We start from the raw sequence: 21,723 nt of genomic DNA on the forward strand, positions 1-21,723 counted from the left end.
CCAATAACTAAAGTCTCCGTGTAGTCTCAAGTAGTACACACAAAATCTCTGGTATCTCCCATGCCTCGTGGAACAGACAGAAAACGACCATCAAGAGGAAAAGAAAACATTCCGCCCTAGCAACTTCTGGAACGCCGCGGGTAGCACCATGGGTATTACCATATTCCAAGATATCCTCCAAACCAACTCCCTCCCACTGTCATGCAGTGTTGAAATAGACAACAAAACCAACAACGACCAACGACCAGTGCCGCAGACTCTAGTCCGCCTTGCCGGTGTCTGCGTTGTGCTCGAGCGGCGGCTGCTGCTCTCCAGGCCGGCCCTGAGCTTCCTTGCACTCAATAGCCATGCGCACAATGGCCAAATTCTTCTCGAGGAAGTTCTCGAGGTCGCACAGCTTTGACACGTCGAGCTTCTCAAAGAAATTCGGCAGGTCTAGTGCAACCTGAGCACCAAAGCTAGAAGGCGACTTTGCCGCGTCGAGGTGGTGGAAGCGGTCGCTGACGCTCTGTCTCCGGCTCCGAGTGAGCGCCGATGCCGGCCCCGAGCCAGCCTCACCGCACACGCTGCTCTCGGAGATGGGCGTGACAAGCGCCACTGCCGCCGCCGCTGCCGCTGCTGCACCGTCGTTGTCGCTCGAGAGCATAAACAGGCGCGAGGGCGTGCGGCTCCTGCTGTGTCTCGGCGCGCCCAGACTACTGTCGGTCGACCGGCTGCGGCTGCGCCGGCGCCGCCAGTACATGCTGGGGCTGATGGGCGAGTCCTTGGAGGCCGTGCGCGGGTGGTGCGAGCGCAGACCGGCGCGCGCGCGCGAGGGACGCCGGCTGAAGAGAGAGCGCTGGGCGGCCTGGGCCAGCGCGAGCGCATCGGGGTTGAAGCGCAGGCTGTGGGGCATCGGGCTTAGGCCGCCGGGCGTGTTGCTAGTTTCCTCGGGTGGTTCGGGCGTGAGGAAGCGCGTTTGGAGCGAGAGGGATGGGCGCTGGAGCAGAAGGCTTGCGGGTGTTTGTAGGGGGTGTGGTGTTTGGCTGGCTTGTTCGCAAGCGGCACTACTAGCTTCTAACAACGTGGGTTTGCTGCTGGCGGCATGCGGTACCCGGAAGCCATCTTTTGTCAGCATCTTGCTACCCCCGTGACAGAGGCTGGGCTCATCGTTCTCGATCTCCATAAACATCATCTGCCCGCCGTCTTTTGCCAGCATGCCAAAATTGGGTAGGCGTGTGACCTCGATTCCGACGACGGCGTTGGGCAGTGCAAACGGGGCTGGCCACTGGATATTAGCCATAATGACAGACAAATGGCCTCGGAGGAGACTGCCTGGGGCTTAGGAGGGAGGTAAGAGCTGAGAGAGCCGGTAGCACGGAGCTGGCATATGGATATTGAAGCAGGCTTCAGGAAGGCAAAAGAGAGCAGAGAAGCAGGCGCAGCGTGGGCTGGGTTAAAAAGAAAATGGGAACAACACAATTGCCACAACAGCTTGAGACACACAGAGCGTGTATCTGAGGTCATTTGGCGGCCGTCACGTCACATGAACAGCGTCCTTTTGAGGGGAGCAGGGGATCTAGGCCCAAGCTGCGATGTGAGTGGCCAGCAGTCTCGCTGAGTCGGGATAAGCGCCCATGATGGTGTGCATCGTGAAAAAAAAAAGCACCGGTACTTTGACGGAATCGGGTGATGCGCTGGGCAGTCCCGGCTCCTGTGGCCGGCAAAACAGAAAAACGAAGCCTTTGCGCTGTGTGCTGAATGTGACTTGGCTGCTGATAGAGATGGAAAAGACCGGCTGCTCCAGCCCTTAGCGCTATGGTTGTTTGTTCATTGAGAAGGGGGAGGTTGAGCCTGTTACTTTGGTGCGTCACGCGGTGTCATCTGTTCGCTTGTGGTCAAAAGCTGCGGCCTCTTCCACTCACTCAACAATGAAGCCGCCGCCCATGTCATGGTCTTCCTCGGCTTCCTCGTCCTCATCGTCTTCCTCGATGATGTACTCGTGATCCGACACCTCCTCAAGCTCATAGTCAGTCTCTTTCGGCACCTCGGGGGTTTTAGCACTGTCGAGCTTCTTCTGAGCTCTTTGTTCATCTCTCCGACGATCTTCAATGCGATTTCTAGCCTCTTGCTTTTCTTTTTCTTCATCCACTCCCTCCCAGATCTTTGCTCTGATCCGCAGTCCTCTCAAGAACCGGGTCCAGGCTTTCAAGATCAGGCGCCGCTTTTTCTCCTCTAGCGCGCTAGCCTGCAGATCGTCGAATCCGGCCAGCACGGCATCCATGGCCTCGGCATGTTCAGCGGCGACTACCGCGCCCTTCATCACTGCCGTTCCATGTCTTCCACGAAACTCGAACCCGGACACGGCGGGCGCATAGTCGATTCCAAGGAGAAACGCTGCTTTGACAGCCTTGTTGTGTGCCACGTATGCGCCACCGGCCGGAATCATGTTCGGCACATAAATCTCCAGGTTGCCAAACTTGTTGCGCGGCACACGACCGTCGAGGACGGGCGGATGTTGGAAAAGGTCCGTCTGTTCTTCCGTGTACACCGGGATAGCCGTGTCCGTTTCAGGAACCTCGGAATCGTCTCCAAAGTTGCGGCCTTTGGGCGCGCGGCGAATCAGCGTCTTGGACGGGCGCTCGGTCGGACGCACTTGGCGGCCCAGGCGGAACCACTTGTCGCGACTGTGAACGGTGCGCACATCTTCACGTGGATAAACATGTTCGAGAGGCGCCTTGCTTCCCGGTGCCACCGTCCCACATGTCTGTGAACCCGGCTTGAGAACTTGGTTCCGCTTGAGATGTCGCGTCAAGACATATTCCGGGTGGCCCCGAAAGTCGGAGATGTTCCTGGGCATGGACTCACGGGAGAGATAGTCTTGGAGTTCGACGTTCTCAGCAAAATCCAAAGCATCCAGACCTTCGGGGTCGGTATAGTGCTTGATAACCCTTTGCCACCAGACCTGGCCATCTGGCATGCCGTATTCAATGCGCAGCTTGCGGGTTTTTGCTTTGAAGGCTTTGGCATAACGATGAGTGACATCGCGGAAGGTTCCGTCATCCTCAAAAGCGATTACGTAGGTGAGGAGATTATCTCGATCTGATAGAGGAGGTTCGAGAGGCTTGGTACGAGCAAACGTTTTTGTAACGATTGGATCAGCTGGAATCCACTTTTGACTCGTCTTGTCCAGCACCTCTACCCAATACACGGGGTGAGGGCTCTCTCTTTCTGGCGCGGGCTGGGAAGCACTCGCAGCGGCGGAAGAAGATGCAGATGCGAAGTCAGATGAAGAAGAGGGCGATGGACTTGGGGCTGAAGCTAGAGCCCTTCGCCTGAATCCAGCGACTGGTGTCGGCTCAGGCTGCTTGTAGAGATCCATGGCGCGGCGTTTTTTTTCTTGCATCTCCCGCCTCCGTAGTTCTACCTTGGAGGGCTTGGGTTTCGTAGTGGCCATACTGGGCCCGCCAGAGCCAAAGGGTAGAACCTGCAGAGAACAAACAAGACGGGTCCTGATACCAGCTGCTCTCAAAAAGGCGCAGTATAACTGAGCGCCAACATCACGAGATCCAGAGAGAGACTTGGCAGTCTCCTGGAAGTCGCTTTTACGAGGGCACGTTTCAAGGTCTTCTGGCGGTTCATACTAAATATTGGAAACGAGTTAGAACATACATGTTTGTCGTAAAAGTCTCGAGCACTCATGAGCTTACCGATGCCAGATCTTCGGGGTCTAAGGACCACAGCGCGCGCTTCATGCCGCGTTCGGTAACATTGTAGTTAATCTTCCACATTTCCCCAGCCATACCTAATCCTCTTTTAATAGACTCGGTCTGGGCAAAGGGAAGCATTTTCTTCTTGGGACACAGGTAGTCTCTAGTTCGCTGAGTAAGATGCCTTTTCAGCAAAGACTGCACTCTGCGATCATTGCACCAGTGGTTTCTAAGCGAACAGTGCCATATGAGACAGAGAAGATGCATGCGATGAGCTTCCATACGATGCTGCTTTTGCTCTTTGTTCAGCGGCTTGCGCTTGGGCTTTTGTAGTAGTGCTGCGGGGGAATCGGCGGCAACTTGCTGTTGAACTGATGATAGGTTGAGTTCGATATGTTCAGCGCCTGGGGGAGCTGCTGCTTGTGTGAGATTCTCAAAGTCCATGTTCTCAAAGCTTATTTCAACCTCGTCATCTGAATCAGAGTCTGAAGACTCATCGTCCGAGTCTCGTATCATGGTTTGCACAACAGGAGCCGGCAAAGCGTCTTCGAAGTGAAGGCCATCCTCGTCGTCGTCTTCCAAACCATCATCAACTGCTAGCGTTGATACAGATGGGGTATTCGCTTTTGGTGCGGTTGAAGGCCGGGAGATTACATATTCCTTCTCCTCGTTCTGTAGGCCGCGAGTGGCCGGAGACTGAACGGAGCTCCCAGTGCTACTCCCAAGGCCCCGATTACGGTCTAGTTTTTTCGGAACATGAATCCCCCCTTCCCCCTCCGTTTTTTCAGCCCTTTCGCTGCTTTGAGCCTCGAGATGCTGGCGCCTCGTCATGGGCCGTTTCCGGGGCCGTTCCGGAGCATCGCTTGCTACTTCTACCAGCATCTCTCTATAGATCTGTGGAAGACTCTCAGTAGCTCTCGCTGAGAGACTAGATCCCGTGGGCCTTGAAGACGCTCTTGATTGTGAACTAGAAGCTGGGTTCCTGTCCTGAGAGCCGCTGGCCAGTTGGCTACTTGCCCGTCGAGCTGATCTCCGTAAGGGCCGATCCATGATTGATAGTATAGGACACAGAGAGTGTAGCTGGGAGGCTTGTGATATAATGATTAAAATGAACCGAGGTTCTCGACTCGACAAAAGAAGGAAATAATTAACACAAGCCGAAATCTGCATATGGCGGCCTCTCATGACAAAGCTCGCATCGAGTCCGCGTTGACGCGGTGTCGGACGTTCGCCAGGAGGCCTGCACGCGCGAAGTCACGTGCGTGAAAGCGGAGACTTTTGGCTCAAAATTTTGCACCGCAAACGGCACTCGCACCCATAATTGGTGTTAGGGTTAGAAGACAGAGACTTCTACGCAGCTCACCACTGGTGTCATAATAAGGTATTCTAAAGAATCTATCTATCTACAAATACTCTCTGACCGTCATATTGCCCAGTAAACCCGCGTAATGTCATCGAGACAGCCAGCAAGCGGCAATCAACAAGCAAGACAGACGGCTGGTTTAGTAGAATCCCGAGCTGGAAAAGCACCTCAAGAAGGCCATGGTGCACCGTCTGCCGGCTCTCTCATGGCACGCACTTGAAGATCTGGGGCGGTGCCTGGTTTTAGGGGTTGTTTGGTTTCTGTTCGTGACCAAGAACCCCTTGTAGGCCCCTGTAATCTACAGAGGCCCAATTATGGGAAGGCGCCTGTAAGGAGCGGCATGCGAGCGCCAATAAATGCGAAACCAGCTAAAGGACGCCCCAAAGATAGCGGGGCCCTGGGGTTGGTGAGAAATGGAAATGGGGCTGACCGTGCAGGCGGGCGGGCGGGCGGTCTGGGGGTGGCCAGAAGTCTATGGACGCAAGCACTTGTGAAGAAACCGGCTGTTCACATGCGTAGCTTTTATGTGTGTAGATAGATACACGTTGCCCTTTACGCATGTACACGGGACTGCCTTGGGATGTTCCTGGGGATGTTGCTTGTGCTGGCGGATTTGTCGCTCGTGACGTGATTTGAGGCGGAGAGATGCTGAATGAGACAAGTGGAAAAACATGCGGGCTTGTAGATTACTTGGTCAAACTGTCGCATAACTAACTCGTAGCTTGGGCGTGCAAAGCCGTACTTGTGTGGTGCTAACAGGTCGCATGGATTGCGAATCACCGCCATCATATTCGCCATTACCACAGCGAAAGTGAAGTGGCCCTTTCAGCTTGGCCGCCGAGACAGACTCTGCGCATGTCTCGTGTCAGCGCAGTTTGGCGGCTGGTGGAATTTGACCATGTCGAGACTGGCCGTAGGGTGTTTTGTGCTGTTTTCTTGAGGAGATTCCGACCTGACAGATCTGGATAGAGAGTGAGTTCAATGACTGAAACAGTGGAACGTGTTGTAATTAGTTGGTAGTCAGTACGTACTTACAGATGGCCTTATCTTATCGTCAGCCTCCTAGCCCAGCCCTCCAATCCCAGCGCTAGACCGCCCCCACCCCAAACCACTGGAGCTCCTTTCCTGTGTGCCCTCCCTCACTGTTACAAGTGCAATTGCCAGCACCAGCATTAGCGGCGTGCCTTGTGTTTCTGGAACGGCAGCTGCCATATCTGTCTACATGCGTAGCCATCGCTATCGCTCCTTTGGAGCAGTTTCCTTTATCATCAGCGCCTCATCACGTTACCCTTTCGAAGAGAAGAGTAACTTCTTTGCCCAAAGGCCCCCTCTTGGAACCTGGTCTCTTTTTTCTCTCCCTCATTCCCCTTTTCTTTAGTCTTCAAGTCTCGATTTCTCACCACCAAACCTCCCACGTCTTATTGACACTTGCCAGCACACAGGCTTTGTTTTATCATCACACCAACGGAACGGTGCTTATCTTATCCTGGCCTAGACACCCGGTCTTTGCGCGGACCTCCCTGGCCCGCAATGCATGCCTGACTGCACCTCCACCCACCACTAAATATCTCGACTGGCTCATCGCCTTGATCCTCCCAAACCTTCGCCAACTCCGTCTCTCCATACTGTTGTTGATAACTCTATCGCCAGGACTCCAAGAGCCGAGCCGGATTTGACGGAAGCAGTGCAGCAGACGCAAAGAAACACTGTAATAGCTTGTGCACACTACTACACCACCGAACCACCACAGTACCTTGACAGTAAAAAGTAAACAAGTACTACAAGTACAACACAAACACGACACGCCCTGGCTTTCCTTGGTAACAGCCGCTAATAAGCAAGGCTATCATTGAATGAGCAAGACATTGATTGTGCTATTCCCAGGACGTGAGTGAGAAACCTACAACTAACCAATCTATCTACACAACGACACACTGGCACTGATTCTGCACTTGTTGCCCATGCACCAGCAAGTCCGTATGTAGCCAAATAAAGCCAGTCGCCATCCAAGGAACATCCCTAGCCAGACAGAATCGTCTGTACTTGGATACAACTGCTTTGTCGGCGACCTATCACTGCGCCTGGCTTCCTTGTTCTCTAGATTGTGTATTTTTCAATCCTGCCATCTAAGTCTGCAAAGACAGAGTCATTTTCTGGTTATTCTCACATGGGAAGAAAAACTAACATAAACATAGCCCGACTCCGTGGCCAGTCAAAGCCAGGATATGCTTTTTCTAGCCTATTTGCTGCTAATTATTGACTTACCGGCCATCAGTTTTCCGATTCGCTTGTTGTCATATAGCGTCATTGCTCCACCGAACTGAACCAGCACAGTCATTTTTTGTCTCGCAGTCCTTGCCTTAAGGTTAATATGTATGTACTGCGTCTAAACGCTTTGTCACTTTTTGTTTCTTCTCTTCTTTTCTCTTCCCACACCACTCTACTCTACTCTGACTGACTGGTCCCGACCGATCGCGACAACCAGTCCATACAAGTGCATCGCCATACATTAGGCTACACTCGCTGCCCTGACATCACTTTGATGCTTCTTGACTCAGCTCTGAATCTGCCTGACAATACACCTCTCTCTGCCTGGTCTGACATGCATGTGCTCTTCCTTGACTGTGCTGCATGCCTATTTGCCTTGTGGTAGTCTCAGCTCCACAACTTAAGCCTTGTCAATACTACTTAACTGCTAGTTACAACAACTGCTGCTAGTTACCACTAGTTATAACTAGCTACAAGTACATAACTACAACTTCCGTCCAATCCTGTGTCTCGGCCTGCTCTTTTCAGGTTCTCGAAAACTTCCCTGCTACAATTACTTGACCATTTACTCTGGCTTTTAAAGCCTCGTCTTTTCCGACATACAGCATGGACTCGACAGTTCGGCAGCCTTATCAAGCGCCGTAACTATTTATTGTACATACCTACCATTCGCCGCACTGATAGCGATTCTGCACACAACACAAAGAAAGACCTATACACCTGCCGTTTGTATCCCCTAGCAACACTACGACTTCCGCGACGTCATGCATCAACAACCACGAATACCGCCAAAGTCTGAGTCGACAGCCTCATCCCCCCGACTAGAATACACCAACCCAGCGGCACCCGTACCTAGCCGACCCAGATCAACAGTACCTACCATAATGGATTCCGAGAAGCGATCCCGCGGCGACTCTAACGCTGCCGAACTCGCCTCAACTGGCAGCGAGTCAATACAGCGGTTAAACCTCATACTACAGGTTGGTTGCATTCTGCACGCATTGCAAAGGCAGGACCAACTTTGGCTGACCAGGGAACTTTTCCATTAGAACTTTTTTGTCAAAGCTGCCGCTCTCATTATCCACTCAAGACTCAAGATCCAAAAGTTTACACAACAGGCCGATGGTCCGCGATATAACCGATGGGTGCGTTATCCCACCGACCATTTTGATACCTTTACTACTGCTCCGCATGCTGACATTGTGTCTCTAGTTTCAATTACAAACCAGAGACTTTGACGATTTCCGGGAACAGTTGCGCCTGTGGAAAAACTGCACCATCGACAATATCCCCCCATCATTGGTGATAGAAACCTATCTTGATGTTCGCGGATTATCAAAAAATCAAACAATGGTTGCTATTGATGACAATGGCAAGCGATGGAGTGTGACTGATTCTCTGAGAGAGCTCGCTACTGAAACAAAAACTACGGTTTCATCACAGCACGAGGTCATTCTTGAACGTTGGACCATTAAACTTGATTCTTCTGAATGGAAAAAGGCACAGTATCTCGACTTTTCTTCCCTCGGAGCGATCCTGCCCGCAGTTTATAAGCGCTGTATTGTCTTTTTCCGCGCCCTCTACACGCTTTCAAATCTTGGGCCTGTCTACGAACACTGCCAGAAATACCAGGAAAAGAATGGCATACTCACACCCAAAATACGCGTCAAGGCACTCAGTAGTCCTCAATATCCCCAGAAGGACAATCTATACTGGCCATTGTGTGGTCAGTCGGATGTGGTTACTGAGCGCAATATTGGTGAAGTCGACCTTCCCGTTGGCTGCATCTCAATCGCATGGGCTTACCGGAACGAGTGTGATTTCCGCATCGACGATAATGATGATGCTTCCAGTTCACATATGATTGGTATGGATGATAGATTTTTTAAGCCCTCAGTCCCAAAGCCCATCGCAATTCGTCGTGGAATAGAACAACCTGTGCCCGGGTCTTTACCTGGGACGCCCCCTATTTCGGAAAGACCAGGCACTACGGCACCAGTACAAACCTATGGAAGCATGAATACCTTTCATGGGGAAAACGCAATCTCGACCAGTCCCATGACCGCCCTCAAGCAAGTCAAAGTGCCTGGTTCCGAGGAAAGCTCATACTCGCAATATCGACCCAACACTCCAGCAATGGACTCAGCAGTCCCACATTCACTACCAACCTATGGTGGCAAAACAACAGTACCATCGCGGTTGAATCTTAGAGAGGCACATTCGCGTAGACCTTCATTATCGTCTCCATTTTCACCTTTTAAAGCTGGCTCTCTCTCAGGCTCCCCCCGCCCTATCGAAACCGACATTCCATCCTCACCCCAAACTAGCAAAATTGGTCCTTACTTGGCGCACGCTCGTAACAAGTCGCATTCAGTAACAACTGCTCCATCGCAGCTTAGAAACGCTGCGCCGTCCGTTTCGTCTAGTATCGAGTCGCATTTGACAAACTCACCAAAGCCGTCATCCGCAAACAAATACTCGAGCAGTTTTTCACATAGGCGGAATACTCTTTCGACCAATGCTCCTCCTCCTCGACTACTACAGGACGATCATGGAAGCAGTGGAAAGCAGAGTTTGGTGGGAGACTTCGTTCGCCCTAGCTCTGGCATGTATGCTGAATCTATATCCAACTCGTTTCAAGCTGATGAAGGCGATCTTTCGGACTTTTTAAAGATTCTTGACAGTAAAAAGAACCTACGCAGTTTTGAACCAAATGCCAAGGGCGAATCTACTTCTTCACGCACAAATGCACAGTTATCCAAGTATATGGGCATGCGCGACTCGAATAATGCTCTTAGCGACTCTATTTCGGCATCTACCACGCTTTCCAAATCTCGACCCAGAAGAAGTTCTGGTGCAACACCTGGTGGCTGGGCATCATCATCTCCAGATAAACCACAATCCCCCCATGCCCCAACTGTACCATCCAGGCTTAGCGAAAACTCGGTGGCTGAGCCAGAGAAGTCTACGCCCCAGACGAACACGGGAAGAACTGAATCATCGTGCTCATATCCGGGTCTCCCAATATCCCATGGTTTGGGCGCCACCAACAATCAACCAGGGGCTATCGATATTCCAGTTTCTCCCCGAGTTAATTCGGGAATGCATCGTGTGGATGCCACAAATGGGCCTCTGGTCCCAGCAGCAGGCGAGGATGAAGACGAAGATGACCTGCCATTTGGAGATGACAGCTCTAGCCAGCATGGTGGAGTGCTTCTGAGAGGAAGCGGATCTCAGTCGTCTCCTGCCACATCTGGGGCTTTGAATGTCAATAAAGGACTAGAGGCGATGACATCTGTCACAGGAGGGGCAGTTATGTCATCCCCATTCAGCCGACGAAGGTATACAGGAATGACTGGTCTATCAGGCGGGGGCGTAATTGGCAGTGGCCGTGGCCAAACACCTCCATCCGCCAGAGGCAGTTTTCTGGGTAGTGGCTCTGGCCGTATTAGCCGTGGCGGCGAGAATGAGATGTTTCCATTCGAATTTTCTGAGAGTCCCAGTGGAAGACCTAGCATTCAGGATGACTTACCGCCGCCCGAGGCTGGCGGAAGGAGACCTACTACTGAGATTGCTTCAAGATCCGTCCCAAAAAACACTGAATCTTCTGTTCGAGGTGCCAGACAACTGGACAATGACTTTTCACGCCGTGGAAGCACCCCACATGGCTGGTGAAGCTGTGATGGGACAGCCGAGTCAACTGGACTGACTAACTACATCTGTACAAACATGAGGAACTTGCGTATCTCCAAACCCGACCTTTTGTCGGAGTTTCTGTTTTTATTCTCAATTTCGCTTCATTGACTAGCGGTCAGTCCCCCTTTTTGATTCTCTCTCTTTTGATTTTTTTTGTCTCTGGCTAGATTTCTTTTTGCTGGGCATTTCATTTTTCTTTCCATTATTTCTTGTTACTTGTTTTCAATTGCGCTTGCGGGATTCACGGGAAGCAGTGCGGCGTCATTTTGGGTTGAGGGTTTACTTGCCTCTGCTTTGCTTTCTTCATCTGTTTTTTTTATTTATCCTTTTTTTAGCCTATTTCACGCAGGCGAATCGTGATACTATCTAGTCGAACTTTATCAGAACAATCAGCACCCATTTTCTTTTGCTTTGTTTGCTTCACGGAACTTGCGTGAAGGATCACATCTCATGGGGGCAACATGCGTTTGGGTTGGGTGACGTCGGCTCAAGGTTTGTTATGTGTGTGGCTTCTAGTAGGACGACTGGCCGTAGAAACCTGGGGATTTGGGTTTTTTTTCCAGTCATCGTGACCCAGTCCTTGAGGGGAAGTGTAGCTTTAAATCGGGCTTCTAGCAAACCGTACTCTGGTTGTCGATATACGTCATGTTGTTCTTTGCTTGCCAGGTGGCTGCCGTATTTTGTCAGCTGTAGGCACCTGCAGCGGGGAGCTGCACAGTTGCTATGGTGACTTTTTTTTCTTTATGGAGTGGGCGACTTGGAGCACAACAACAGCCACCCACTGTTGCAGGTTTGACTCTTCCTGGTTGTCTTCTGATTCACGTGACGCGCGATGTTTTCTGTTGGTTTCCTTTTCCCACTACATCAAAGGTGACTGTCTCATTTTTTCAATTGTTTTGCAGCTTGAAGCTTGGACTTGACCCCTCCTTGCCATCGTATAACTAGCTCCTCAAACCGCCGGAGGTTGAAGACGGCCCGGCCCCAGCCAACCAAATCACAGCAAGACAACAAACATCCAGTCCTTTGCTTGTCTGCTTCAGCCCCATCCCTGCTCTCTCTGGAACAGATTATCCAAGTGCCAGTAAGACTGTCCGAGCCACTGTTGACGATCCATCCCCGTGGTGCTAGGCCTTTGTTTTCTCCGTCTACCCTGCACATAACCCCGCCATAGATCTTCTACCAAGACTAACATTGTCTTGCCATCTCCAGTCGACCACTCCTAGCGGCGCTACAGCCATAGACACCACTTGCCACCATGCCTCGCCAACACGGACATCCTGACGTGCCGGCACGGGCGAACACTTCTGTCCAGGAAGATCTCGACGACGACCTTGACGATCTGATTAACAAGACAGCCGCACTGGGCAATTCATGGTTTGACCGAGCCAACACCTCGACCTCGTCGGCAAATTCGCGGGCTTCGGCCTCGGCGGATGGCCATCTGATTGTGCTGTCTGATGACTCGGATTCTGCCCAGCCGACCGCCGGCAGACAACCCCCGCCGCAGCCCCGCCGCCAGGCCAACCCTAACATGGGCGGCCAGAACCACAGCAGCGTGCTCTCGTCTCGCAAACAGATGGCCATGTTCAACCAGCGGAAGCATCGCCCTGAGCATCACATTGATAACAATGCCCACCGCATCAGTGCTCCGTCTAGCAGCAATAATGCCGCTGCCAGAAACCGTCGCCCCGATCCAGTGCAGACCTTTGGGTCTATGGACTACAAGTCCAGCCCAGCTGTCCGCGGCCCAAATACGAGTCTGGCGGCCGAGCAGGAGTTTTATACAGACCCGACCAAGGCCTCGGCTGATCTAAAAGCACTCCTCGAAGGCGGCATGGACGATGACGAAGAGGAAGAAGCTCCCCCTGCCGCAGAGAATGCTACTAGTGTTCCTAGCCAGGAACAGGTGGAAAAAGAACAGAAGCCGCGAGATCCTACTGCTATTCAGTCTGACGGGTATCTTGAAGGCTTAAACGTCCGCTTGCTTCCTCATCAGGTGGAGGGAGTTACCTGGATGAAAGGTAGAGAGTTGGGCCCTGTCAAGAGAGGCAAGGTGCCCAAAGGTGGCATCCTCGCTGACGATATGGGGTTGGGAAAGACCCTGCAGACCCTGTCACTGATTCTGAGCCACGAAAAGCCTGGCCCCGATTCGCCAAAACACAAGAAACACTATCCCACTATCAAGAAATCCACTCTGGTAGTGGCACCGCTGGCCCTCATTCGCCAATGGGAGGCCGAAATCAAGGATAAAGTGGACGAAAACAGGGACATCCGAGTCTATGTGCACCACGGCCCCCAGCGCACAAAGCGCCCCGACGATCTTACCAAGTATGACGTCGTCGTCACCACCTACCAAATTCTAGTTTCAGAACACAATGCCTCGAGTCCCGAATACCAAGCTGGCTGTTTTGGTGTACACTGGTGGCGTGTGGTTCTCGACGAAGCCCATACTATCAAAAATCGCAATGCCAAGGCCACCAAGGCCTGCTGTGCTCTACGTTCCGAGTTCCGCTGGTGCCTGACTGGCACGCCAATGCAAAATAACCTTGACGAACTGCAGTCTCTGGTTTGCTTCCTCAAGATCCGCCCATATGACGATCTCCGCGAGTGGCGAGAGCACATTGATCGCCCGATGAAGAATGGCAAGGGCCACATTGCCATCCACAGATTACACAGCTTGCTGAGATGCTTCATGAAGAGACGAACCAAGGACGTGCTAAAGGAGGAGGGAGCCCTGCAGCCCGGAGGCAAGGCGGCCCTGGAAGCTCAGAGGAAAAAGAATGAGGCTGAAGGCAAACCCGCCGATGCCTCGACATCCAGCACCGGCTTCCGTGTCACCCAGCGCACCATTACTCCCATCAGTGCCAAGTTCACGCCTGCCGAGAAGCGCTTCTACCAGCGTTTAGAGGAACGTGCTGACAAGAGCATGGAGCGCATGATGAAGGGCAAACTCAATTATGCCAATGCGCTCGTTCTTCTTCTCCGGCTCCGCCAGGCCTGCAACCACCCAAAGCTTCTTGAAGGCCGACTAGAAAACGACAGCGAGGCGGTGGGCGATACGGTCACCAAAGTCTCGGGTTCGTCAGGCACAGATGTCGATGCCCTGGCTGATCTTTTTGCTGGTGTTGATATCAAGATCAAGATGTGCTCTATCTGCGCTCGTGAACTTTCGCCGGTAGAGGCCAAGGAAGGCCAGGATACTTGCAAAGAGTGCTTCCAAGACCTGGCCTATTTCAACGAGGAACAGCACAGCGGAAAGAAAGAGCATAAAGCCAAGAAGTCAAAGAAATCCAAACATCCCAAGGCTAAGAAACACGCGGAGCGCTTGCGGCAAAAGTCACGTCAGGTTATTGACGATGATGACGAAGAGGAAGATGATGTCAAGCCTCGACCCAACATGGGCAAAAAACGCGCCCAGCGTCGAAATGTTGTTCTCGATAGCGACGAGGAAGAGGCCGAAGGTTCATGGCTTGTCCCTGAAGGAGAGCAGGCCTCTTTGCATCTAGGCACGGCGGGCGGCACCACAGATGAGGATGCCGAAGGGGGCGGAGACTCGATTGCGACCGAAGACTCGGACCACCCTTCGGAACTCGAGGACCAATCCAAAATGTCCAGTTTCATTGTCTCAGATGGCGAGGCTTCGGGTCGTGCGATTCCCAAACATAATAGACGAAAGCCCCGGAGGATTGTCGACTCCGACGATAACGATGATTCAGACTCAAGTTCGGGCTTAGACTCGGAGAGTTCTCTACCTGCAATAGTCGATATCAAGTCCACCAGCCAGCTAGAAGACTCACAACTTACAGCCAATGATGAAGGAGAATCCGGTTCTGATTCTGACTCTAGTTCTTCTTCAAACACCGGCTCGGAAGAGGAATCTGATGAGGACTCAGAGGACACTTCGCCCGAAGACGCAGTTTATGGTCGGAGCTTTGACGGAACTCAGATTCTCGCCTCATCCAAGATCCGTGAGCTGCTGCGCATTTTGCGCGGCGAAGTCGCCGAACACAAGTTTATTGTCTTTTCGCAATTCACCTCCATGCTAACAATGGTCGAGCCGTTCCTGGCGCGCGAGCGCATCCGCTATGTGCGCTACGACGGCAGCATGCGCAACGACGAGCGCGAAGCCAGTCTCAAGAGCCTGCGCAGCGATCCCGCCACGCGCGTCCTGCTCTGCAGTCTCAAGTGCGGTTCGCTCGGCCTCAATCTAACTGCCGCCACGCGCGTCGTCATTCTCGAGCCCTTTTGGAATCCCTTTATCGAGGAACAGGCCATTGACCGCGTCCACCGCCTGACCCAGACCGTCGACGTCGTCGTCTACAAGCTCACTGTCGAGGCGACCGTTGAAGAGCGCATTCTGCAGCTGCAGGACCGTAAGCGCGCACTGGCCGAACAGGCTATCGAGGGCGGCATGAAGAAGGGCGCGTTCAAGCTGGGCATGCAGGAGATGCTCGAGTTGTTCCGCAGGGACGGCGGGAGCGTTGGTGGTGGCCCTGCTGCTGCTCCGGCGCGCTTGGAGGATGCCAGACACGATCCGGTCCAGAGCCGCCCGCGCGGAGGCATTCTGCGCGCCGAGAAGCCAAAGCCAGTCGGCAACCAGGAGAGCGATTTGTATGGTCGCCGCTGGTGAAGAGGCTGGAGGCTGAAGGTCTAGCTGGACGGGCAGATTCTCGGTCTTTTGAAAGCTCTTTAGTTGCAGGATATTTGCACCTGGATGCGTTTTATTGTGTATAACTACATCAGATGCTTGGATTCTCCTCTCTTCTTTTCCTAGAGGGCTTCATTTGACCTTTTTTTTTTCGGGGTCAGGGCCTGACTCGATGAAATGATGTTTTATGAATTTACATGTTCTTTTTCATTTCCAAAAGGTATTTTATTAGCCCTGAAACTTTGTAAAAAAAACTTGTGATGATGCCTGTGTCTGCAGATAAACAGAAGGAGCTTCTGGAGGCTGGTTTTGGTGTTGAGTTTGTATCCTGAACTCGCTCATCTCCAGTTGCCTTGATAACCCTCAAACCCTAAGAATGCCAAGAGGTGACGTTGCACAGACATTCCATTTCAAATTGGTCCCCAAACCTTAAGTTGTCTTACACGTGGGTAAGGCTGAGACTACATCTACGACAACTACTAAACGGCGTTTGTCTTTCAATCTACTAGTTACATCAACTACAGAGAAGACATGCTGGAAATCACGTGGAAAGCTAGGTGTAACAAAAGAAGATGTATAGTTAAATAAAGCGTCCTTCCAAAAAAAAAATTCCCCCCTCCCAGAAAATAACGGCCACGTCTCCTGAGGGCCTAGATGTCCGTCGCAGGAGGACTAGCGATACCAAGGTCGAGATTCATAAAAGGGCAGTTAGAGCTGGACTTTAGGGCGAGCTATGGGCGTAACCCCTTACTGTTTGGGAAACTCGACTTGTATGAACCGGTACTCTGTTGCCGTCTGGTTTGGCAGGGAAGTGGAGGGCATAGAGGACGAAGCATCCACAGAGAATGAAGGGGCTAAGGAGAATGAAGGAACCGAAGAGGACGAAGGGTCCATAGACGGCGGCAGAGATGGAAGGAAAGCAGAAGGCGAAGGAGCTCGTGGCATCTCAGGAGCCTGGGTCGTATAGGTAACTTCCATGGCGGGCACTCCAGTATCAACAAGCGGCATCGCCGGCTGCTGGACAGGTGTGACTAGCAAAATGTCCATCATCTGCTGAAAGCTAAGTTCCAGCTCTTCGGACTCCTGGCGTAGTTGCTCCAAAACGCTAGCTGCTCTTTGTTCTTCAGCCCGGAGTAATTCAAGTTTTCCCTTCATTTCCTCATCTTGCTCCTTTTGCCGGAGGCGGCTGCGGCAGGCTGACAGGGCGTTCTTGGCCTTGGCCTCTTCAGCTATCTTTTGAAGATCGTCTTGGTCAACGATATCTGGAACGACAGCAGGAGCAGTAGCAGCGACTAAAGTGTGAGCAGCGGCAGCAGAAGCAGTGAAGGTTGCAGCAGGAGCAATAAAAGCGGAAGCAGAGGGGGCTGCGGCGGCAGCGGCGGCGGCGGCAGCAGCGGTACTTGCGGGAGCTGCGGCGGCGGCGGCGGCGGCGGCGGCAGCAGCAGTGACAGTGGCATAGAAAGCCTGAGTGAAATAGGGAAGATGGTCCGACATATTGGTAATTATATCAGTGGTCTTGACAGATCAGGTTACCAAAAAGAAGTTCTTGAAGATATAAGATGGATCGGTGATGAATAAAGCTTCTCCCACAACCCCGAGAGGAGCGGAAGAGGCCCTCATTTATACACGATTCCCAGGCTAATGGAGATAGCCACGAACGAGCCAAAGACCTAGACATGGGCTTGATTTCATCCGGCAATGCCGCAATTACTGATATCATGTTTCCGGAAGAGAACATAGACATGACGACATCACGAACTAGACTTGTTGCGACAGCAAAAGCAAGCCCCGCGGTGGAGCTTCAGCCTCCGCCAGCACGTTCTCACGCACACGCCCTGTCAGCAAGGACAGTGGGAGAGGCCGGCTTTGGAAAAGCACCAGCTTTTCCGGCCAACTACTGATGATAGAGGCTTAGAGAGAGCAAGTTATCTGGCAATGGCCGTGGCTAGAGGACGGTCAGGAATTAGACAAGCTGAGCTTGAAGACGCCTGGTCTAGGCTTGGCTTTCGACTGAGGCTCCTTGAGGGCCGGAACTGGAGGCACACCTTGCCAATGGGTGCCGATTTACCCCCACCTCTACACCCGGCCACAGGTATCGAAGCCACTTGACCTGATTCAGCCCTATAGGTACAAGACCCCAAAAGGCTTGACATTGCTCAGTGCTATCTGTATAAGTTTCCAAAATTGGCTTAGTGTCACAAAGTTGCACAGGACGGACAAAGGTTTTTCCGGCTCTCCACCCAGAAAAGTCCCCTCGAGGTTAAGTGGCTTCGGAAATAACACGGAATGTCACTGGTCTAACTACGGTCCCTGAACCCACGAGCCCTATAGAACCCTTTGGTACCTGGCAACAAATATTCTTGCATCTGGGTAACCTTTATAGAACAAGTTATTCGATTCACTTTGCAGAAGAAATAAACCCACACTTTAAAAAAAAAATTAAAATAAAAAATAAGTCTCCTGCTCCTCGTCTATAGGGCGGCGGTGCTAAATCGAGGTTCTTGCAAGCAGTGTAGAATAGAACCTTGTACCAATTTCTATCCAGTTCTACCTTGGCCCTGTACAACTAACAGAACCCTGACAAAGTTAGCGTCACGTGGTGATATACTCCCACTATTTTTCAAAACCCCCCCCCCCCCCCCCCCCGGCGGGAATTGACTGGCGCTTGCGAAATGCGTGACATATTTGGCGCTTATAAAATTTTCAGCGCTTAATAAACGCATTCTCTTAATGGCGCTTGCTTCGCAAGCGCTAAAACCCAAAGCATCTCTGATTCTCACTGAAAATTTTGCTTGAATTGTTGGTCATGCATTTGAGAACTAGGTTAGAGCGAATTGGAAACGTTGACTGCATTCATGTGAGAAGGTAGGCGGAGAGGACACGTCATGGGCAAAAACAAACTGGCGTTCTGACTTGCCGAGGCACAGGGTGTTCTTCTAAAGCGCTAGGCAATGATGCTACCCTCATGCGGTGATGATTGGCGCTTGTATTGCCTCAGACTTCTGGCCAGTTTCATGTGCTTGTGACGGGGGACGTTTACGGCGGGAACTAGAGGTCTAACACAGATTGACGCGAGAGCAAAAGCTTCTTCGTAATTCATTATAACAACTATGCTAAGAACAAAAAATAACATCACGCCACACACTAGACGTATACGTGTCCTTTCAAAACCCCACGCTCCACTCTTCCCCATCTTAGTATCCAGTGCGATAGTAATCGGCAGCATCGTCTGCACCTGCTGCTGGTGCAGCCGACGGGGCATACGGCCGGAAGTGCGGCGCAGTAGAGCCAGGCGCACCATTGGGGACCGGCGGGGCGGCGCCAGTTGGGACGGGAGGGGCCGCTCCGGTCGGGACAGGGGGGGCCGTTCCGGTCGGCGCGGGCTGGTAGCTCTTGAACTGCGCGGCGGGCGGCTGGGGCTGGGTGAAGGGGACCGGGGCCGGGGGGGCAGCGGGGGCGGCGAGGGGAGGAGAGGCGCTGGCTATGGGGGCGGGGACGGGGGCGGGAGCGGGAGCAGAGGCGGTGGGGTTGGAGCCATAGGGGTTGCTAGAGGATGTAGGGTTGATGGGCGAGTCGTAGACGGAGGTTGCTAGTTCCTGGGCGCCATATGTGCTCTGTGGGCGGGTGCTATTGGTGGGCTGTGAGTAGGCCTGATACTGCTGTGGTGGGGGGTTTCCCGAAGTGGTAATGGGCGCAGGGTGCGGGCCGAGGCCAGAGACCTGGGGAGAGCTGCTGGAGCCTGCGGGGCGGCTGGGATATGTTTGTTGCTGGGGTGTCTGGTTGGGTGCGGCGGGGACTTCGGCGCCAGAAACAAAGAAGGGCGCGGGGGTGGAGTTGGATGGGCGGCGGTAGTGGTCCGCGGGCGAAGTAGAAGCAGGGGGGTACTGCTGAGGGGGATGTTGCTGGTCTGGAGACTCTGTTAGAGGTGATTCGAGGATGGGACGTTTTTACCAGAAGACGTACCTTGCAAATTGTAGTAGCGCTGGTCTCCTGCCGGGGGCGGACCTCCGTAGGCCGGCTGTTGTTGACCAATGCCGTATTGGTGGTACTGATGTGGAAGAGGATGAGTCATGGAGGCTTCCAGAAGAGTCTCGTAGTCGCGGCGGGCTTTGATGAATTTCTCGTTCAGCTGGGTGAAGTCATCTGCTGCAGTGTTAGTCTCGAGAGATCAGTCACAGACCGTAGGACCGGCAAACAACGGACCTTTCTTTTGAGAGTACTTTTCAATCAACTTGATGAGCTTTGGTCGGATGGCAGTAGTGCGCTGGTATAATTTCTGGAGATTGTTAGCTTCTGGAGGTCCAAGACAAGTCGCAAAGCGAATAAGCTCACAGAGATTTCTTCGTTGTCGTCTATTCCAGGTGCTGAGCTGGACGTGCTAAGCAGTGTCAGGAGCTTTTCGACGTTGCGGATCTCGGAGAAGACTTCTGCTTCCATGAGGGCCTCCCGCTGCAGTTCCTCGGGCGTGGGATCGGTGAGCTTCTCAACATAGTTGAGGGGGAAAATGCCCGTCTGGCCACGAAGCGAGCCTCGCCACCAGTCCTTATAGACTGACTCGAGAACAGCAATGATGTCGCCCTTTTTGAACTCCAGTTCGCCATCCTCGGACGGCACAAAGTCGAAGAGCGCGCGCACGCGAGAGACCGTCGCTGCCGTAGCTCTTTGGGAGCTCACGGGTACGTGGGACTCAGGGGCCTGGTTGTTTGAGGAACCTGAAGAGGCGGCGCCTCCGGCACCCGTGTGGAAGCCAGTGCCTGATCCCAACGGGCCCGCGGCAGGAGCTGTAGAGGCAGGTCCAGAAGACGACGAGGCTTGCGGCGCCTTGCGCTGCTCTTCGTCCTGAAGAGAGAGCTGGAGGGCCTTTTGTAGCTCCTCCTCCTCGCGCTGGCGGTCAATGTCGGTCAAATGGTTCTTTTGCGGCGCAGACGGAGGCTCGAGATTCGGGTTGGTCTGCTTCAGCTGGTAGAAGGCAGTCTTCATGATGCCGAGATCGGGGTCGTTCTGAAACATTTCCGTCCACTCCTTCATACGCTCCATGATCTTGGGCTTGACTTGTAGGTGGGTGTTGCGGTCGTTGGCTAGCTTGAGCAGGGCATCGGTGAATGCGCGGCTGGCCATTTCGCGGTGCATAGGCTCGCCACAGTTGAGGCTGAGGGCATTTGCCAGCTAGACGAGGCGGCTGTCAGCAAGATTGAGCGTGATATCACAGGCGCTGGACGTTCGGGTGGTTACCTCGAGAGTGTAGAGCTGCACGTTAGCATTCCGATGGGTGAGGCGCTTAATGACGCTCTGGATGACATCTTTGGGGCCCTTTTCGTCGTTTGTGACGCGATCGCAGAGGTCGATAATGGCGCCCCAGTCTTCCGAGGTGAGGTTCTCATCGGTCGCCTTGGCTGAAAGGGGCGAAGCCTGGTTAGTATGACGATGCGCAGATTGCGGATGGGCCGAGAAGAAAGCGTTTTGCGGGCAGGGGCGATGCGATACATACCGACAGACTCGTCGTAAGGGTTCGATGCTGCGGCACGGAACATGATGCTGCTCTGGAACAAAGCCGGCTTGGTGGTGGAATCAGAATGAGGCCGGATCCAGGGACGCAGAACAGATGACGTTGATATTATGTATTACAGCCACTTGCGCCACTGCGGGGCGGTACTTTACGGACAGACGAGAACTGGGCTCAAGCTGCAACCTTGTTAATGCGGAGGGAGAAAAGAGGCGACAGCAGCGCAGAAAATGCCGGAGTGGAAAAAAGATGAAGAGCACAAGAGCGTGGTTATCGAGAAGAGCAAAAAACCAGATATTGAGGCCTTAAATCTGTTTCGATTTCATCTTGTTTCTAGGCATCCAAAAAAAAAAAAAAAAAAAAAGACCAGCTCAGGGTGGCAGGAAGGAAGGAGGGCCTCCAGAGGCAGCTACCAAGCAAACCCCGTCAGCCTCGTCACAGTACATAACCAAGGATTGTAATTGCCTAGAGCGCCCAGCTTCCTTCCTGCCCTACACAGCTGCGCCAGGATCATCCGGGAATTAGCCGGCTCTCTCCCTGTACGGCATCAGAAACC

The 21,723-nt window shown here is 52.9% G+C and overlaps 6 protein-coding genes across 6 annotated transcripts; 2 read left to right on the forward strand and 4 right to left on the reverse strand.

The window, feature by feature from the left end:
* Positions 1-259: 259 nt before the first annotated feature.
* Positions 260-1,282, reverse strand: BROUX77_004528 (uncharacterized protein; the record flags this gene model as incomplete). The annotated part of the gene is made up of 1 exon (XM_073749301.1): positions 260-1,282. The coding sequence occupies one exon, from the start codon at positions 1,280-1,282 to the stop codon at positions 260-262; it is 1,023 nt and encodes a 340-aa protein (XP_073604985.1).
* Positions 1,283-1,900: 618 nt separating this feature from the next.
* BROUX77_004529 (uncharacterized protein) lies at positions 1,901-4,739 on the reverse strand (the record flags this gene model as incomplete). Its single annotated transcript, XM_073749302.1, has 2 exons — positions 1,901-3,622; positions 3,690-4,739. 2 exons carry the CDS (start codon positions 4,737-4,739, stop codon positions 1,901-1,903), a joined length of 2,772 nt encoding a protein of 923 aa, XP_073604986.1.
* Positions 4,740-8,084: 3,345 nt separating this feature from the next.
* On the forward strand, positions 8,085-10,995 carry BROUX77_004530 (uncharacterized protein; the record flags this gene model as incomplete). The annotated part of the gene is made up of 3 exons (XM_073749303.1): positions 8,085-8,300; positions 8,370-8,465; positions 8,533-10,995. The coding sequence occupies 3 exons, from the start codon at positions 8,085-8,087 to the stop codon at positions 10,993-10,995; spliced, it is 2,775 nt and encodes a 924-aa protein (XP_073604987.1).
* A 1,276-nt stretch (positions 10,996-12,271) lies between these two features.
* Positions 12,272-15,646, forward strand: BROUX77_004531 (uncharacterized protein; the record flags this gene model as incomplete). The annotated part of the gene is made up of 1 exon (XM_073749304.1): positions 12,272-15,646. The coding sequence occupies one exon, from the start codon at positions 12,272-12,274 to the stop codon at positions 15,644-15,646; it is 3,375 nt and encodes a 1,124-aa protein (XP_073604988.1).
* A 765-nt stretch (positions 15,647-16,411) lies between these two features.
* Positions 16,412-17,158, reverse strand: BROUX77_004532 (uncharacterized protein; the record flags this gene model as incomplete). Its single annotated transcript, XM_073749305.1, has 1 exon — positions 16,412-17,158. The coding sequence occupies one exon, from the start codon at positions 17,156-17,158 to the stop codon at positions 16,412-16,414; it is 747 nt and encodes a 248-aa protein (XP_073604989.1).
* Positions 17,159-18,858: 1,700 nt separating this feature from the next.
* Positions 18,859-21,195, reverse strand: BROUX77_004533 (uncharacterized protein; the record flags this gene model as incomplete). The annotated part of the gene is made up of 6 exons (XM_073749306.1): positions 18,859-19,571; positions 19,628-19,807; positions 19,868-19,940; positions 19,997-20,830; positions 20,897-21,057; positions 21,153-21,195. The coding sequence occupies 6 exons, from the start codon at positions 21,193-21,195 to the stop codon at positions 18,859-18,861; spliced, it is 2,004 nt and encodes a 667-aa protein (XP_073604990.1).
* Positions 21,196-21,723: the final 528 nt, after the last annotated feature.

This window comes from Berkeleyomyces rouxiae (genome assembly GCF_048999995.1).
Source record: "Berkeleyomyces rouxiae strain 22BRR77 chromosome Unknown BrBRR77_ptg000004l, whole genome shotgun sequence".
Lineage (NCBI taxonomy): Eukaryota > Fungi > Ascomycota > Sordariomycetes > Microascales > Ceratocystidaceae > Berkeleyomyces > Berkeleyomyces rouxiae.